The following is a 19,891-nucleotide window of genomic DNA, read 5'->3' on the forward strand; positions in this document are numbered from 1 at the left end:
AATATCTAAAGCTAATTTAATCACTAAATATTAGAATAAAAGGGCAGCATGGTGGCTTAGTGGTTAGCACTGTCGCCTCACAGCAAGAAGGTCCTGGGTCCGAATCCTGGGCATGAACAGGCAGGGGCCTTTCTGTGTGGAGTTTGCATGTTCTCCCCGTGCTTGTGTGGGTTTACTCTGGGTACTCCAGTTTCCTTCCACAGCCCAAAAACTTGTACATTATGTTGATTGGTAATTCTAAATTGCCCATAGGAGTGAGTATGTGTGGTTGTCTGTCTATATGTGGCCCTGTGATGGACTGGTGATCTGTGCAGGGTGAACCCCTGCCTTTTGTCCAACGTGTGCTGGGATAGGCTCCAGCAGATCCCTGTGACCCTAATTAGGAATAAAGCGGGTATAGACAATGGATGGATATCAGAATAAAATTTAATAATCTAAATTAAAAGATAACTTGCAAATTTGTTAAAATGTTAAATGTGTGTGCTACATGCTGTATAAATATTTAATTTTAATTTAATTTAGATTTAATTTCAATGCAAAATTCCTACATTGCATTTTCTTTTCTTTTTTTACAAGTAGGAAAAATGTACTGTACGTACATCAGAGTTTCTCCTAAATATGAGACAAATGTGAGCTTTTAGAGATTTATTAAGACACAAAATGACATTTTATAAAAGTGGACATTGAATATGTGGACATTGAATTGTAATGAGAAGGCAAAGATAGGAATTCATATCTTTTGTTTACATCATGCTGTGCATACACAAATCACTTCTAGCTCTACTCCCTTGCCCAAATATTTCTCAGTTTAAATCATAACAGGCCCATGCACAGCTTGCACAGTTTGGGTGATGAGCTGTTGGCTGACCTCCATAGTATATCATTCAGATAAATGCTTGTGCATTTACTGCTAGATTTACTGCTAGATAATAGATATACACAATTTAAAAATTCATTACATAAAAAGTCATTCACATACTCCATAGAAGTGTCCCAGTCACTGAAATTTTTTCAAAGTCATGCTGTACCTGCTTTCCAACCACACTTATTCATCCATTTCATAAATTCATGTATTTTAATAATTTTAGAAACTGTTGCCTTATTTCTTTTGCTCTCAGTCCATAAATTACTGGGTTAAAACAGTTTGGAAAAAGTAAATACATTGTGCTCAGAAATACACGGCTGCTTGGAGAGAAATCATTTCTTACTCTATATAACATAAATGAAATTAGGCCAAAAAATAGTGTAAAAGTGATAACAATTATATGAGTAATACATGTATTAAGAGCCTTCAAGTGGGCCTTACCTGAATTTACAACAGTGATGAATATTATTATATAAGACACAGCAATGAAAACAAAATCTAAGGCAGGTATGAGGTAAGCTGTCAAAAGTCCTACCAAGTTATTAATAGAAATATCTCCACATGCCAACTGTACCAATGCCATATGTTCACAAAAACAATGGTCTATCACATTACTTCCACAGTAAAATAGTCTTCCTGCCAGACAAACTATTGTGGTAATTAAGATTCCATTTCTGATTAACGGAATGCCAATGAACTTTAAAAAGTTACATATTTTCATATACTTGTAATAAAAAAGAGGTCTGCAAATAGCAAAGTAACGATCCAGCGCCATTGCCAACATTAAAGTAAACTGTAATGTCTCTGAATAATGAATGCAAAACATTTGTATCAGACAACCAACCAAAGAAATTCCATTCCATTCAAATAAAAAGCTAAACAACATATGTGGTACAAATAGCATTGGTGAACACAAGTCTACAACTGCCATAAGACCAATTAGTACAAACATAGGAGAGTGCAAAGCCCTCTGTGTTATTATTAGATACACAAGAATAGAGTTTCCACAAACTGACAGCAAAAACATCAGGAAATATGGAATGAATAGCACAGGTCTCCATTCTTCCAAATCAGGAAAACAATTCAGTTTGAAATTTTTTAAAGAAATGTTTTGTACAAAGAGATCCTGCATTCTGTTCCACTTTCAAATTCATACAAAATACTACTCTGCAGTTGTTTGGATATTTTTAGGTTTTAGCACAAAATTTAATTACGGTATCATCTTCATGTACAGTTACAATATTGTAGCTAAAATTAGATTTAAACATTGTACATAGATTTTATGTCTAATAGAGTACAAAACCAAGAATAACCCACAAAATCACTTCTAGTATAATCATTCTGAATCCATTCATTATTCTTAAAGTTGGCAGTGTTGGCAATAAGAGCTTTTCAGGCCTCTCAGGCTCTAAATATAACCTGTTGTTTTCTCATGAATCATTATGATTTGCCCAAGACTTCTGATGATTTCCATTTTTCAAGCTATGATTTCACCAATTCTTGATAAATATAAATATGTAACTACTTAATTAGTAATTAATTACAAATTAATTACAAATTAATTACAAAAAATCACAAATAAGTAAATCCAGACTTGGAGCCCATGCAGGTGGATCACTCAAGATTATCTCACTCCAAAAGACAACGCCGTCTGACCCAGGGTCTCTACCTGTACTGCGGCCAATTGGGACATGCGCTGCCTGCATGTCCCGTTCACCCAGCACGCCCCATGGTGAGTGCAATTTCATATCCGGTGAATCAATTTAAACCACTCACCACTCTCGTAGAACTAACTACTGGCACCCACTCTGTTTCAGTTCATGCACTCCTTGACGCTGAGTCAGCCGGAAACTTCATCTCTGCCGACCTCTGCCGCCAGATGAGCCTCAAGAGAAGCACAAACCCCGTCCACTACTGGATTCATTCCATCACCGGTAGCCCTCTAGGACGGGGGAAGATTTGTCACTTCGTGGGGCTCATCAGTATGAAGATCGGTGCCCTCCACTCAGAAACGATCCACTTCCTGGTTCTGAGGAGATCCACCTCAGAGATCATACTCGGACATCCCTGGCTCATCAAACACACCCCTACTATCTCCTGGACCACCGGAGAGGTCCTGAAGTGGGGAGAGGGATGCTTCCATGGATGTTTCCCTAGTCTACCCATCCAGCTTTCCAGCTCTCCTGCACTACCTCTCCAATCCACCTCCATAGAGAGTCCCCATCTGGAACAACACCCGTCAATTCCTATTCAGTATTCCGACTTCCAGGATGTGTTCTGTCCTTGCCAGGCATCCAAACTACCTCCTCATCGACCATGGGACTATGCCATCGATCTCCTTCCTGATGCCCCAGTGCCCAAAGGCAAGATCTACTCTCTGTCCCTACCAGAAGCCATGGAGGAGTACATTCAGGAAGCACTGAAGCAGGCTTACATCCATCCATCCAAGTTCCCAGCTGCCTCTAGTTTCTTCTTCGTGGCCAAGAAGGATGGAGGCCTCCGCCCACCAGGTCACTGTAAAATATCGGTATCCCCTTCCACTCATCCCAGCCGCCCTGGAACAACTTAGAGGCACCCAGATCTTCTCCAAACTGGACCTCCGCAGCGCCTACAACCTGATCCGGATCCAGGAAGGAGATGAGTGGAAGACAGTGTTTGTGACCCCTACCGGCCACTACGAATACCTCGTAATGCCTTATGGCCTGGTTAACGCGCCATCAGTGTTCCAAGGGTACATGTTCTGTGAGTACCTCCACTGATTCGTCCTAGTCTACATAGATGACATTCTAGTGTACTCACAGAACGAAACCGAGCACATTTATCATGTCAGAACCATCCTTCAGAAACTCCGGCAACACCACCTCTTCCTGAAAAGTGCTCCTTCCATCTACAATCCACCAATTTCTTAGGCTATGTAATCAGCCCCACCGGCATTAAGATGGAAGAAGGCAAGGTGGAAGCCATCACCTCCTGGCTGGTTCCCACTACTGTGAAGGAACTACAAAGGTTCCTCGGCTTTCATCAGAGGTTATAGTTCCATCATCGCCCCCCTCATGAATCTCCTTAGAAAGGGACCCAAAACTCTCAAGTGGGTTCCAGAAGCTGACCAAGGCTTTGAGCTCCTCAAACAACTTTTCACCTTGGCACCCCTCCTGACGCATCCTGATCCCGAACTCCCTTTCAGCGTGGAGGTAGATGCATCTACCACCGGAGTGGGGGTGGTTCTGTCTCAAGAGCACGGTAGCCCAGCACGACTCCACCCATGTGCTTACTTTTCCAAGAAACTCTCCTCCTTTGCATAAAACTATGATGTAGGGAACAGAGAGTTGCTGGCCATTAAGTTAGCCTTGGAGGAGTGGAGACACTGGCTGGAGGGAGCACATCACCCATTCACAGTCATCACAGACCACATCCAATACCTTTGTAACACTAAATGGCTAAACCCACATCAAGCTCAGTGGGCTCTGTTTTTCACCAGGTTTGATTTCAAGGTCACATACCACCCAGGGTCCAAAAACGTTAAGGTGGACGCTCTTTCCACCTATATTCTCCAGATGCTCCCTCCAAACAACCTGAACCCATACTACCTCCTAACATACTGGTAACTCCTATTCAGTGGGGACTAGAGGACGACATAACATCGGCCAGTGTCTCCAAGCTGACTCCCCCAGAATGTCCTCCTGACCTCTCTTATGTCCCTTCATCCCTTTGTCAACACCTTATCCAGTCGGCTCACTCCTCCCTGGGCACTGGGCATCCAGGCATCAGTCAGACTCTCTCACTTCTTCAGGAAAGGTTCTGGTGGCCTGGCCTATCGTCGGACATCAGAAGGTACGTCAGGGGCTGCCAGGAGTGTGCCATCCCCAAAACCCCTAGGCATCTCCCATTAGGCAAACTGGTCCCAATACCCACTCCTCAATGCCCCATGTCACACCTAGGCATAGACTTCATTACAGATTTACCTGCCTCAGACGGTCACACCTGCATCCTGGTGTCAGTAGACCGGTTCTATAAGGCTTGCCGCCTCATCCCTCTGAAAGGTCTCCCCACAGCCTTAGAGACTGCAGAAAACCTGTTCCAGCACCTCTTCCAAAATTTCGGAATCCCAGAAGACATCGTCTCAGACAGAGGACCCTAGTTCGTGTCCCGAGTCTGGAAGGCCTTCTTCCGCCGCCTAGGTGTGACAGTCAGCCTGACCTGTTATCAGCCTGATCTGATGATGCTATCATCTTCCTGCTGAACAGAGTTTAGACCCACCTTGAGGAGGCAGGCAACACCAGAAGTCATGTTATTTGACTTCTACACCATATGACCTGCACCGCTCCACAATAAACTACTGGACATGTGCATGGATGCTTCTTTGGTGACAGGGATCAACTACCTCACAGGTTGACCAAAGTATGTGAGGCTGAAGAACACCATCTCAGACATCATAGTGAGCAGCACAAGTGGTCCTAAGGGGACAGTCCTGTCTCTCTTTCTGTTCACACTCTACACATCAGACTTCATACACTGCTCACAATCCTGCCATCTGCAGATGTTTTCCAATGTCTCTGCTGTAGTAGGCTGTATTAGGAGAGGTCAGGAGGCTGAGTACAGGAGTATGGTGGACAGCTTTGTGAAGTGGTGCAGATGAAATCACCTGCAACTCAACATCACAAAGACAAAAGAGCCGGTGTTGGATTTTAGGAAGAAGGACTATAAGTATCAACTATAAGTATCTCGGTGTCCACATAGGTAACAAGCTGGAATGGGCCAAAAACACTGGTGCACTGTACAAGAAAGGTCAGAGTTGCCTGTACTTTCTCAGGAGACTCAGGTCTTTTAATGTCTGCAGAATCATGCTGCAAATGTTATACCATTCGGTGACCAGCAGAATGGTGAGAAAACTTCTCAGGATCCTTAATGACGTGTCACACCCTGCATGCGACACTGGAGTCCTACTAGAGCATATTCATCAAACTCTATAACTCATCCCCTTTCAGTAGGGAGTTGAGCTGGCACAATTAATACTGACTATATGACTGTATTATTATGTGCATCTGAATCTACAATATATACAATATGTACATTAATATCATACCAAGTGCAATATCACATCATATCATACCATGTGAAATATCATGAGCAATAACAAATGTACAACATTATCTTAATTCTCAAGCACCTTTTTTGTATAGTTTATATATTTAGCATATTTTATTTATATTTCATTTATATTTATTTCTCTTGTGTACTCTGAAGCAGGCTCTGATCTAATCTTATCTTATCTTCTCTTGTCTTAATACACAAACCTTATGGAGTGTATTATGAGGAGCATTATATATGTACTTTACATTAACTTGTTCATGACACCAAACAGGTCAGCCAAGGTAAACAAGAGCAGTTCTCAACAGACACATTGTGGGAGCTGTGAAGAAAAACTCAGGAACAACAGTCAAAAGCATACTAATAACCTCCAGGGGGGAAGGGAGAAGATATCACAATGAACCATTCAAAACACCAGTTGGCAGTTGGCAGGCAATATTGTTGAACTAGCTAACCAATGGGGAGGATACACTTGCAAAGCCATGGTCACCAAGAGCTAAAACGCCAGTTTAAATTCCTTTCACTCCTCTCCAAAAGTGTTAAAAATCAATTTACAAATCACAGACACCAAATGAAAGTCTACATTCTTAGTTTGTTGGAACCAACTTAATTTGTTTAGTTTATTAATTTAAAAATTCATTTCAGATAACTTAAATTACAATGCAATTATATAAAAGCAAAAATATATAATTTTGTTTTTATTATATAGTAACATGGTTGTTGTAAAGGAATGATTAATATGAAATGCCACATACATAATATGTCTACTTGGGAAAGACCTTAACATGGTTCAAAATTTTCAGAAACTGTTCTCTTATTTCTTTGGTTCTTATTCCATAAATAATTGGATTAAAACAGCTTGGAAAAAGCAAGTACATTGTGCTCATGAAGACACGGCTGGAAGGAGAGAACTTGTTTCTTATTCTATATGACATAAAGGCAATCAAAGCAAAAACCAGACTAACTGTCATGACAATAATATGAGTAATGCAGGTGTTAAAAGCCTTTAAACAGGATTTGTCAGATCTTAGAACAGAAGAAAGTATTACTATATATGATATTGTAATTAAAATAAAATCAGCAGTTATTGTAAGAAAAATAGTCAAAAGCCCTAATGCATTATTAATGTAAATATCCCCACATGCAAGCTGAACTAATGCCATGTGTTCACAAAAACAGTGATCTATCTCATTTGTTGTACAGAAAGTCAATTTCCCAGCCCAAGAAACCATTGTGGTAATTAAGAACACATTTCTGATAACTGGAAAAATAATGAATTTCAGAAAATTTGCCATTCCCATGTATTTGTGGTAATAAAGAGGCCTACATATAGCAAAAAAACGATCCAGAGCCATCCACAGCAGTATAGTAGAATGAAATGTACCAAGAAGATGAATGCAAAACATTTGCACCAAACAGCCCTCTAATGAAATTCCTTTCCAGTTAAATAAGAAGCTTAGCAGCATATTTGGTATACAAAATACTGGCCAAGAGAGGTCCAACACTGCCATAAGACCAATTAGAATGCACATAGGAGAATGAAGAGCCCTCTGTGATATAATTAAATATATGAGTATAAGATTTAACGTAGTAGACATTAAAAACATAACAAGATAGGGAATGGATAGAATGGTCCCCCATTCTCCCAAATCATGAAAACCAGTAAGTGTAAATGTTGTGAATGAAATATTTTGTACCATAGCCAAAATCATCTCAAGATTCTAAGACTTCAGATCTGCCACCTCATATGACAGTTATGAACAGTGTGGCATGTATATTTTTGTGAATAAATTATAACAAAATTAAATGAATGATCTGTCAACATTTACTGTTCAGTGAATTTTGTAGTATATCTTGTAATCATAAATACCTTGCAAGTTGCACAGTTCCTTGCATGATCATAATCATAAAATAGTGCATTCCCAAATGATATAATTTCACTGCAGTATATTTGTCAAAACTACTATAAAAACAATAATATTGCTTCCAATAATAAATTCACCAAGAATAATTTCATGCTCATTACACAACACTGTTTGCAAGATTCAGTTGTCTGTGGAAACAAAAACACCTTTACATTGCTCATCAAGTTTTCTAGCTCAACAGTTCAATGAATCAGTTTCAGAGGAAAATGTTAACTATATACATATATATATATAAAATGTACTCCAATCTCAAATCTGGTCAAAGGTAACCAAATCTGGCATTACTTCTCTTTATCAAAGCATAGACTTATAATTAATCAACACATGTCCTTTTCGCTTCTGGAAACTCCAGAAACATTTTAGTGTTTGCCACTATATACTATTCTTGCGGTCCCATGTGGGTCTATTCTTTCTTGTGAGGAAACAATGATGGATAAGCCCCACTGATTCACTGCTTACCCTCCCATTCACACACATATGTGTAATGTATTTCACCTCTCAGTGCAGGCTTTCAGAAAATATTACTATAGTTGTGTTGGTAATAACAATATGTTGGTAATATTTAGGCTTGAAATAAAATTAGTCTTACAATTTTCAGAGTGTGTCTACTTTTCAAGTTCCAGATTTACCAATTGTAGCTCACAGTTTGACCCAGAAGAGGGGTTCACACCCAGCTGTAGCAGTTTTCTGTGGAATCGTTACTGTATTAACAGCAGATATGAAGTCCACAAATATTACTCTGGTGTAGCCTGGAGTGTCCAGACGACTGAGGACATAATGTATACTCAGTTCAACTGAATCCCTTACTGAACAGTTTGCTCTAAAAGCTAACTGTCATAACATAAAAATGGAGTCAGTGACAGACTTGAATTGAGAAGAAAACTGGCCCTTCAAATAAATCTATGATAACTAATGTTAATGCCACAGGACTATAGTAATTTAGGCAGGTTTTATTGTCCTTCTTCAGAACAGGAACAATAATATGTGTCTTGAAGCAATTTCTTACTTTATATGGAGTGAAAGAGGGGCTGATAATCTCAGTGAAAACAAAAGTATGAATCAAGGCTCTTCTCTGTTCTGGCACCTAGGTGGTGGAATGAAGTCTCCCTAGATGTCTAAACAGAAAGTCCTGGCTTTATGATGATTAAAGGCCTACCTCCTAATGGAGTACTTAAATTAGCATTTTTTATTAAAAAAAAAAAATCACATATGTGTACTGTTCATAATACATTATCTCCCTTTGATTGAAAGTACTCTTAGTCTTTGACTTGATGATAGAGACTTCTGTAAGCACTCTGGATAAAGCTGCCTGCCAGATGACATAAATGGATGTCTGGTGCTTATAATGCTCATAGTGCTTATAAGTGGTTTTCTGGCTTTCAGCATTTCAGTATTGCTGAGTATGAACCATACACTCATATATGGCCTGAAAAACATTGTATTGTTGCACCCCTCATCCAGACAATGTGAAAGTATTCAAAAGGGCTACATCTAAAAGGTATTTGGCAATAGCTTAAGTTGGGTAGAAAACAAAGGCAAACAAAATGGGTTTTTAATTGTATTCTAAAATGGGTAAGGTAAGAGAGGCACAAGCACAGAGGTGAAAAGGGAGAGTGTTCAACAGTTTTGGGGCCAACCACACAAAAATCTCTAGAGGAATAGTCTAGAGGAAGGGACAAACAGCAGATATGGATCAGAAAACTGGAGCATGCATGTAAGCAAGTATGAAACAATGGGTGGCAACCAAACCCTGCAAGCTTAAAGAGCAGAAAATGTATTTTGCACTATTTAGCATCTCCAGAAAACTTGTAAGCATTCAGTCCCATCTCTTTTTTCTCTTTTTTATATAGCCTTTCTTTCCTAGACTCCTTGCTGGATTATAGTATGCTTCTAGTGGTCGATTCTCTCACGGTTTTGTCACGGATTTCTCGGTTTTTGACCACGCTTTTTCCCTCAACTCAAGCACTCATCTCACCCTTTGGATTACCATTTTCTGATTTATCGTCTTCTGTGTTTGTCCTCGCTTTCCTTCAACTCACACTCTTGCCTCACCCCTTTGGATTTACTCTCTCTGGACTCTCGTTTTTGGGTTTTGGATTTTTGTCCTTTTTTCCCCCGGTTTTTGCTTTTTTCTGGATTTTTGGGTGTTTCCTTTCTGCTCCAGATATTTTTGTGATTTTATTTTTCAGGTATTTTTTTCATGTTTCTATCTTTTGGTTTTTGCCTTTGGAGTCTAACCTTTCTTCAGTGCCATTTTGTTCTATATTTTTCAGTTTCTGTTTTCACGTCTCTCAGCTCAAATGCCTAGTTACCTGCCCCTCATCTGCTGCCTCCCTCTGCATTTGGGTCCACTCAGCCACATAGTCCCTGACATGGGTGGCAAAGGCATTAATAGTGTATTTATGAATGCATTTTTCATTGCCCCTTCATGTGTCCCATGCACTAATGAATGTTAAATGTAATAGAATGGGTAAATACATTGATGTTTGACAAAGTTATTCTTTCATTTGTAAAATAAGCATAACTATGCTCATTGTTTTTATATTTTACATACTTTCACTGCTTTGTGGATGACCGTTTCTGTTTTCCATTAAAGACTTCTTTACCCACATCTGCTGCCTCCCTCTGCATTTGGGTCCACTCAGCCACATGGCCCCTGACAGAATAATCCAGCAATTGTCATGGTCCCAGCAGAGCTACACCGGCTTCAAACAGCCATTGAGAGCCAAGGTGCTCTCCTCAGCTCCCATCAGCAAGACCTCCAACATATCAACCAAGCACTTCATTCCATCTCCAAGACTCTGTCTGCACTCACTTCCAACATTCAGGCCCTGCAAAATCTGGCACCATCTTCTTCCTTACCTCCTGTTCCAGGCCCAGCAACTGTTCAGCTATCTCAGAGCCTCATCTTCCTGCCCCACCTACTTATGGTGGCAAACCCAGAACCTGCAGCTCTTTTTTATCACAGTGCTCCCTGGTAGTTGAACTCCAAGCCTCGCAAGCAGTCTAAGGTGGCGTTCGTCATCACCCTTTTCACAGACAGAGCTTAAGAATGGGCTACTGCCTTATGGGATGCTCAGTCTCCGTGCTGACTACACTTCATTAACCAGCGAAATGCGGCAAGTGTTCGATGGTCCACATACAACTAGGCCATCAGGTTTCATATGCTGTTGGCCTCTTGTGGCTGGGACAGTCATGCTCTGTGCGCTGCCTTTCTTAATGGCTTGGATGAAACTGTTAAGGATGAACTTGTCTCATGAGAATTACCCGAACAATTACATGACATAATGGATCTCGCCGGTCACATGGATCACCACCTCCGACAAAGGAGAAGGTCTCACCCCCCCTGAGAACACCCCTCCACCTCACCTGAGCCCATGCAGGTGGACCATGCAGGCACTCACATCTCCCTGGAGGAACGCCAATGTCATCTCAGGGAAAGGGCATGCTTTTATTTCTGAACTGCAATTTAAAAGGACAGGCCCTCTAGTGTGGTTGAGGGCACCTCAACAACCCGTTCTTGTCTAGACATCTGCATCTTCCACAACAACAGAACCCAGTTTTCCAAGGCTCTCGTGGACTCTGAAACTGAACAAGACCTGATCTGCGCCTCCCTGGTGGCCAAACTCAAGATTCCCTTAGTCCCTCTGCAATGCCTTTTCTCTGTCCAAGCTCTTAATGGCAGCAGCCTCAAACCCATCACCCACCACACTGTTCCTCTCTAGTTAAGGGTCTCCAGCAACCACACTGAGATGCTCTCCTTCCTGGTGATGAAAAGATCATATGCTCCTATTGTTCTCGCATACCCCTGGCTAATCCGGCACAACACTCACATTGACTGGATCAGGAATACAGTTGTTGATTGGAGACCATACTGTCTCTCCATCCGTTCTGCCACCTTTGACTCCGTTCCACCCACCTCCAAGGAGGAGTTCCCTGACCTTTCCAAGGTTGCCCCTGGATAGTCAGCCCTTCGATTAGTTTTTAGCAAGTCTCCCTGCCTCCACACTGCCCTTACGATTGCGCTATTGACCTCCTCCCAAGCTGAGACCGAGGCTATGAAGAGGTCCTCCTCCCCTGCTGGAGCAGGGTTCTTCTTTGTTGAAAGTCTCTGCATGCCTGTATTGATTATCGTGGCCTCAATGGCATCACTATCAAAAACCGCTAACCCATTACCCCTCATGACCTCTTCCTTCAAGCTTGTATTTTTACCAAGCTGGACCTCAGAAACACCTGTCACTTGGAGGGGGATGAGTGGAATGCACCTGCAGTCTTCCAGGCCCTCATTAATGATGTTCTCAGGGATTTCCTCATTGTCTTTGTCTTTGCTTACCTCTACGACATCCTGATTTTCTCTTACTCTCCTTTCAAAGACTGCTGTAAATAAGGTGTTTGACAATGCTAAAAAATGTGAGTTTAACCAGTCATCTGTCACCTTCCTTGGTTTCAAGATTTCCCCATCTAAAATCAAGATGGAATTTTCCAAAGTCAGGGCGGTCCTAGACTGGCCCACACCCACCTCTCGCCATGCACTCAAAAGTTTCCTTGTTTTCGCTAACTTTTATAGAAAGTTCATTAGGAATTACAGTACCGTGGCCTCCCCTCTCACAGCCCTCACCTCCACTAAGCTAACACTGGAATCGGGGAAGTCAAGAGGAGGTGGCATGTGTTTAATGGTGAACAGTAGCTGGTGCAACAGCGGGAGCATTGTTCCTCTCACACGCTCCTGAACACCCAACCTGGAACTATTGACCATCAAATGTCATACTTTTTATCTTCCTTGGGATTTTACATCAGTCATAGTCAGCACCGTTTATATTCCACCTCAGGTGAACACAGACACTGCTTTATATGAGCTGCATGAAGCTCTCACACAGCATCAGATTCAACACCGGGACGCTGTGCTTATTGTGGCGGGGGATTTTAACAGTGCCAACCTCAAACGCGCAGCGCCAAACTTTTATCAGCACATCAGATGCCCCACCAGGGGTGAAAGGACACTGGACCATTGTTACACAACAGTTAAAGACAGCTACAAGGCACAATCTGACCACGCCGCCATCTTCCTCATGCCAAAATATAAACAAAGGCTCAAGTAGGAATGTCGCGCACTGGACGGACCAATCAGTGGCCGCTCTACAGGACGCTCTGTAAGACACAGACTGGGACATGTTCCGGCGCAGCTCTGATGACATCAATGTGTTCACGGAAGTGGTTGTGGGATTCATCTGGAAACTAACAGATGATGCTGTGCAGAAAACCACCATCAGAACGTGTCCCAATCAGAAGCTGTGGGTGGATAAGACCATCCACGATGCTCTGAGATCTCGCACTGCTGCCTACAATGTGGGACTTGCGTCGGGCGACATGAACTCATACAAGGCTGCATCATACAACGTGCGGAAAGCGGTGAAGGAGGTGAAGCAGCACTACAGGAGGAAACTGGAGTCACAGCTCCAACAGAGTGACTCTAGGAGCCTGTGGCAGGGATTAAGGACAATAATGGACTATAAAGCACCAACATCCGGTATGATGAATGCGGAAGTGTGTATGGCAGACGAGCTGAACACGTTCTACGCTCACTTCGAGGCTGCAGCTAACAATGCTAAAGCTAATGCTACAGCTAATGCTAATGGCTGCAGACAGGAAGAGACTGCCAACACCAGAAATGCGTTCTAACCCTAACCCTTGAGAGACTTTAGACTGCCTGCTAAGGTGCTAAGGAACTTTTATTCCTGCACCATAGAGAGCATCCTGTTGGGAAACATCACAACTGGGAACAGCACCATGCAGGACAGACAAGCTCTTCAGAGGGTGGTGCGATCAGCTGAGCGAATCATCCATACCAAGCTCCCTGACCTGCACTCAATCTACAACAAGCGGTGCTGGACCAAGGCCAGGAAGATCGGGAAGGACCTCAGCCACCCCAACAATGGACTTTTCTCACTGTTGAGGTCAGGAAAGTGCTTCCGCTCCCTGAAGGCCAACACTGAGAGACTGAGGAGAAGCTTCTTCCCGCAGGCTATACAGTCTCTCAATCAGAACTTCACATAAGACTCAACTGATTAGACCTACTATGCTCCTACACACGTGTTGGAAAACTCCAACCAACCACACCGGACATTTGCACATTTGCACATTACAGGATTGTGGCACACAATAAACAACACACAAATGTACATCTGCACATTTGCACATTTCAGGACTGTGCACACAATACAAAAACATAAACATACATGTTGCACAGTTTGCTCCCGTTTACACACAAAGAGGACTTATGCACATCGGCACTTTAAAGATGGACAATACCACTGCTCTCATCACCTCATCACCTTATTCCACTTCGTGACCACCCTGTACTGCTGCTGTCTGCACCTTGGACACTATTGCACACTACACACAATTCACTTTATATAATTTTGCATAAGACAGTTGTTACATTTTACACTTCCTATACGTTATATATTCTATTTTATATACATATTCTATATACATATATACCCTGCCTTACTTTATTTATATTTATTATATTTTATTCTATTTTTATTATATTTTATTTTTACATACTGTGAACTTTTGTTGTTTTTATATTTTATATTTCGTATTTTTCGAATAATTCGTATTTTTATATTTTATATTTCGTATTTTTATATTTTATCCTTGTCTTTTTTTCTGTCCTTATTCCTTTTCCTTTTTCCTTTTTCAAGGAAACAGTTGTGCAAGCATTTCACTGCATATCATACTGTGTAGATTATGTATGTGACAAATAAAATTTGAATTTGAATTCGAATTTGAATTCCTGATCCCTCTCTTCAGTTTGGCATTGAGGTTGATGCTTCAGAGACTGGAGTGGGTGCCATTTTCTCCCAGTGTAATCCCTGGGACAACAAGTTACATCCCTGCTCCTTCTTCTCACAACGTCTCACCCCCACCAAACAGAACTACCATATTGGGGATCGTGAGCTCCTCGCCATTAAATTGGCTTTGGAAGAGTGGAGGCATTGGTTGGAGGGTACCCTTTCTAGTCTGGACGGACCACCAAAACCTGGAGTATCTTAAGACAACTTAGAGACTCAATGTTCAATTGGTCCTTATTTTTCTTGAGGTTCCATTTCACCATCTCCTACCAACCAGCCTCTAAGAACACCAAGCCGGGTGCCCTCTTATGGCAGTTCGCTCTTTCCCTAGAACCTTCTTCCATTGAGACTGTCTTGCCTTCTCAGTGCCTTGTGGCAGCCATTGTTCTGGATATTGAGGAAAAGGTCAGAGAGGCCCTGGAACATGAGCCAGGCCCTAGCAATGTACCCCCTAATTGCCTGTTCGTACCTGCTTCCATGCGCCCAGAAATTCTTAAATGGAGACACAATTCCAAGTTTCCTGATACCCAGGAGGGGCCCACACCCCCTACTTGATTCAGCAATGCTTCTGGTGGGCCAAGATAAAGGAGGATGTCCGCCAGTTTCTGACTGCATGTGATATCTGCATCAGGAACAAGTCTCCCAACTTACCCCCTACAGGCCTCCTCAGACCTCTTCCTGGGTATAGCCCTCGATTTTGTCACTGGCCTTTGACAATGTTTCTGTCATAAACCAAATTACACAGCGAAAAGCACTGCAACAGGCAGGTTACATTCACTTCTGTGTGTTATGTGACATGACTAGTGGATGGCAGGGGTTCTTTATGATGGGATGTTTTGGTTCCTTAAGGGTCAGAACAGTGTTGGCTCCATGGTGGAATGTATGGAGAATTTTACCAAACACAAAATGTGACTTTGTTGGTAGCAGTCAGAGATAGAGGGGCCATGCTGTACAGAAAACTTTGGAAGTGGGGATGTGGTTATGCCACAGTTTGTGAATTACAAGCAGAGCCAGAGAAGTAGAAAATAAATTAGTAGAAAGGATTTCACATCTGCAGGGAGTTAGGTTAATAAATGAAGACAGACAACCTAAGGGCGTCTAAATGATATGGCTTCTAAATTTTCATTTTGGTGTTTCATTATTTAAGACTTGCACCTCCCCAAAACAGTATATGCCTATAACATACCTTACCTCATGCGTACCTTTGCATCTGTAACAGAATCAGTAGAATTAATGGTTTTAATGATTTAAAATATCTAAAGCTAATTTAATCACTAAATATTAGAATAAAAGTGCAGCATGGTGGCTTAGTGGTTAGCCCTGTCGCCTCACAGCAAGAAGGTCCTGGGTTCAAATCCTGGGCCTTTCTGTGTGGAGTTTGCATATTTTCCCTGTGCTTGCATGGGTTTACTCTGGTTTCCTCCCAAAAACATGTATATTATGTTGATTGGTAATTCTAAATTGCCCGTGTGTGTGGTTGTCTATCTATATGTGGCCGTGTGACGGACTGGTGACTTGTGCAGGGTGAACCCCTGCCTTTTGTCCAATGTGTGCTGGAATAAGCTCCATCAGATCCCTGTGTCCCTAATTAGGAATAAAGCGGGTATAGACAATGGATAGATATTAGAATAAAATTTAATAATCTAAATTAAAAGATAACTTGCAAATTTGTTAAAATGTTAAATGTGTGTGCTACATGCTTTATAAATATTTGAATGTATTATGATTTAATTTCAATGCAAAATTCCTACACTGCATTTTCTATTTTTTTAAGTAGGAAAAATATGCTGTACATACGTCAGAGTTTCTCCTAAATATGAGGCAAATGTGAGCTTTTAGAGATTTATTAAGACACAAAATAACATTTTATAAACGTGGACATTGAATATGTGGACATTTAATTGTAATGAGAAGGCAAAGATAGGAATTCATATCTTTTGTTTACATCATGTTGTGCATACACAAATCACTTCTAGCTCTACTCCCTTGCCCAAATATTTCTCAGTTTAAATCATAACAGGCCCATGCACAGCTTGCACAGTTTGGGTGATGAGCTGTTGGCTGACCTCCATAGTATATCATTCAGATAAATGCTTGTGCTTTTAATTTACTGCTAGATAATAGATATGCATAATTTAAAAACGCAAACTTTGAAGGCAGGAAAATCAATCTGAGCAAAACAAACAGAATTGCACAATTAAGCATGTCATGCCTGTACTGCTGTACATGTCTCATAGATATTTAACAGTTATTATAGTAACAATAGCTTAAATGTATATGTTTAATATATACAATTATTTACTTCTGGTAACATTGCTTTAATAATTGTCATTCACATACTCCATAGAAGTGCCCCAGTCATGCTGGACCTGCTTTCCAACCATAGTTATTCATGCATGTTTATAAATTTATTAATTTTAATAATTTTTGAAACTGTTGCCTTATTTCTTTTGTTCTCAGTCCATAAATTACTGGGTTAAAACAGCTTGGAAAAAGTAAATACATTGTGCTCATAAATACACGGCTGCTTGGAGAGAAATGATTTCTTACTCTATATAACATAAAAGAAATTAGGGCAAAAAATAGTGTAAAAGTGATAACAATTATATGAGTAATACATGTATTAAGAGCTTTCAAGTGGGCCTTACCAGATTTTAGAACAGTGACGAATATTATTATATAAGACACAGCAATGAAAACAAAATCTAAGGCAGGTATGAGGAAAGCTGTCAAAAGTCCTACCAAGTTATTAATAGAAATATCTCCACATGCCAACTGTACCAATGCCATATGTTCACAAAAACAATGGTCTATCACATTATTTCCACAGTAAAATAGTCTTCCTGCCAGACAAACTACTGTGGTAATTAAGATTCCATTTCTGATTAACGGAATGCCAATGAACTTTAAAAAGTTACATATTTCCATATACTTGTGATAAAAAAGTGGTTTGCAAATAGCAAAGTAACGATCCAGGGACATTGCCAACAATAAAGTAGACTGGAATGTCCCTGAATAATGAATGCAAAACATTTGTATCAGACAACCAACCAAAGAAATTCCATTCCATTCAAATAAAAAGCTAAACAACATATGTGGTACAAATAGCATTGGTGAACACAAGTCTACAACTGCCATAAGACCAATTAGTACAAACATAGGAGAGTGCAAAGCCCTCTGTGTTATTATTAGATACACAAGAATAGAGTTTCCACAAACTGACAGCAAAAACATCAGGAAATATGGAATGAATAGCACAGGTCTCCATTCTTCCAAATCAGGAAAACAATTCAGTTTGAAATTTTTTAAAGAAATGTTTTGTACAAAGAGATCCTGCATTCTGTTCCACTTTCAAATTCATACAAAATACTACTCTGCAGTTGTTTGGATATTTTTAGGTTTTAACACAAAATATTATGAATTATGGTATAATTTTCATGTGCAGTTACAATATTGTACATCATATAGATGTTAAAAGTAACTAAGATTAGATGAAAAATTAGAAAACGTGGCTCTGGCCAAAATAATTCCATATATAATGCATAAAACATTTAAACATTGTACATAGATATTATGTATAATAGAGTACAAAACCAAGAATAACCCACAACTTCACTTCTAGTATAATCATTCTGTTCAATCAAAATCAATCCATTCATTGTTCTTAAAGTTAGCAGTGTTGGCAATAAGTGCTTTTCAGGCCTCTCTAGCTCTAAATATAACCTGTTTTTTCCCATGAGTCATTATGATTTGCCACCTACTGCTGATCATTTCCATTATGCTATGATTTCATAAATTCTTAATAAGTATAAATAAGTAATTACTTAATCAGTATTCAATAAGTAATTATATGCATGGATTATATTTGTTAGGGAAACATATAATAGTGTAATTATATAATTAATTTTATATTATATAATATAATAATATCTCCATGATGACTCCATTTTTATGTATTTTCCCTCTTAGCATTCTCAAGCTTTCCATTAAGTGCAAGTCTGAAACATCCTTTCTCCATGTCTATGTGAGAAAAAAATCTTTGCAGTTGTGTACGCCTAGCTCTATATTAATTACATAGTTTCTGAGTTCGTGCACATTTCTTCTGTCTGCAAGACTTTGAGAAAGCATGGGTAAAGATACCAAAATCAAAGTGTTACTGCCAACACTGTGCAGTTTGAGCTAAGCACACCTTTGCTTTGCATTTTATTGCTGATATTAGTGTATTATTTTCCTCTTTAAACAGGACTGAGAGTATTTATACTGGCATTATAGTCTGCACAGTTGCTTGGTGTTGCTTCCTGCCTCTCTAGCTGCCTATACTGTAGTTTCACAGCTGGTTGGCTTTACCATTACCGGAGAGTAATGTGAGATGAAGCTAGTCTGTGCAATGCCTGACCTTGGGAAACTGCTGTTAAGTGCCCAGTAATTCATCATTTCCCTGCTTATAGTACAGTAATCAAATGCACTTTTTAGGACTCACATCACAGATATTTGGGATCACCAAACTGTGTCACATCTGACATGGTGAATCAATTATTTAACTGTTTATCAGAAATTACATATTTGAAAAAAAATGATTATATTATATTATATTATATTATATTATATTATATTATATTATATTATATTATATTATATTATATTATATTATATTATATTATATTATATTATTACATAATAATAATAATAATAATATTTATTAAGTCAGGAAACCACTATCAGACAAGTTTTTTTTTTAGGCTTGGCAAATGCTAGATCATGCTTGACATGGCAGCGGTGCAAAATATTCTCTTAATCCCCACAAATAAGTTTTAAAATTAAGTTTTAGTTTAAAATTAAGTTTTATTAAAAAATGTATGTAAACGTTTGGTTTATAAGCTATAATTCCTGTTGCCAATTGGTGGCACTATAAAAAATATATCACTGTCATCTTTAAGATGATGCATAATAACTGAAGTGTTCAGAATAATTTTTAAAAATCTAATTAATATTGTATATATCCGGACATTATGCTGAGCAACCTTCTTTTTAATCCAGGGAATCTAGGACTGAATATTTGGTACCCATCAAATGCACAAACTTAAAAATAAACTAAAAACTTGGCAAGGCCAAGATTAAATCTTTTGCAAGACCATGAGGACCAACATTTCTGATGT

The 19,891-nt window shown here is 39.9% G+C and overlaps 3 protein-coding genes across 3 annotated transcripts; all 3 read right to left on the minus strand.

Moving 5' to 3' along the window:
• Window positions 1-635: 635 nt before the first annotated feature.
• LOC131367693 (olfactory receptor 52K1-like) lies at window positions 636-2,205 on the minus strand. The gene has a single exon (XM_058413139.1). The coding sequence runs from the start codon at window positions 1,995-1,997 to the stop codon at window positions 1,059-1,061; it is 939 nt and encodes a 312-aa protein (XP_058269122.1). The 5' UTR covers window positions 1,998-2,205; the 3' UTR covers window positions 636-1,058.
• Window positions 2,206-6,315: 4,110 nt separating this feature from the next.
• LOC131367692 (olfactory receptor 52K2-like) lies at window positions 6,316-7,876 on the minus strand. The gene has a single exon (XM_058413138.1). It carries the CDS (start codon window positions 7,663-7,665, stop codon window positions 6,718-6,720), a length of 948 nt encoding a protein of 315 aa, XP_058269121.1. The 5' UTR covers window positions 7,666-7,876; the 3' UTR covers window positions 6,316-6,717.
• An 8,737-nt stretch (window positions 7,877-16,613) lies between these two features.
• On the minus strand, window positions 16,614-19,378 carry LOC131367677 (olfactory receptor 52K1-like). Its single transcript, XM_058413111.1, has one exon. It carries the CDS (start codon window positions 18,072-18,074, stop codon window positions 17,136-17,138), a length of 939 nt encoding a protein of 312 aa, XP_058269094.1. The 5' UTR covers window positions 18,075-19,378; the 3' UTR covers window positions 16,614-17,135.
• Between the last annotated feature and the right edge of the window lie 513 nt (window positions 19,379-19,891).

The sequence above is a fragment of the Hemibagrus wyckioides genome, linkage group LG17, assembly GCF_019097595.1.
Source record: "Hemibagrus wyckioides isolate EC202008001 linkage group LG17, SWU_Hwy_1.0, whole genome shotgun sequence".
Classification (NCBI taxonomy): Eukaryota; Metazoa; Chordata; class Actinopteri; order Siluriformes; family Bagridae; genus Hemibagrus; species Hemibagrus wyckioides.

Bases quoted from the DNA above. Each gene is read 5' to 3' on its own strand.
- LOC131367677 (XM_058413111.1), bottom strand. From the start codon at position 18,074: ATGCAGGATCTCTTTGTACAAAACATTTCTTTAAAAAATTTCAAACTG.
- LOC131367692 (XM_058413138.1), bottom strand. From the start codon at position 7,665: ATGATTTTGGCTATGGTACAAAATATTTCATTCACAACATTTACACTT.
- LOC131367693 (XM_058413139.1), bottom strand. From the start codon at position 1,997: ATGCAGGATCTCTTTGTACAAAACATTTCTTTAAAAAATTTCAAACTG.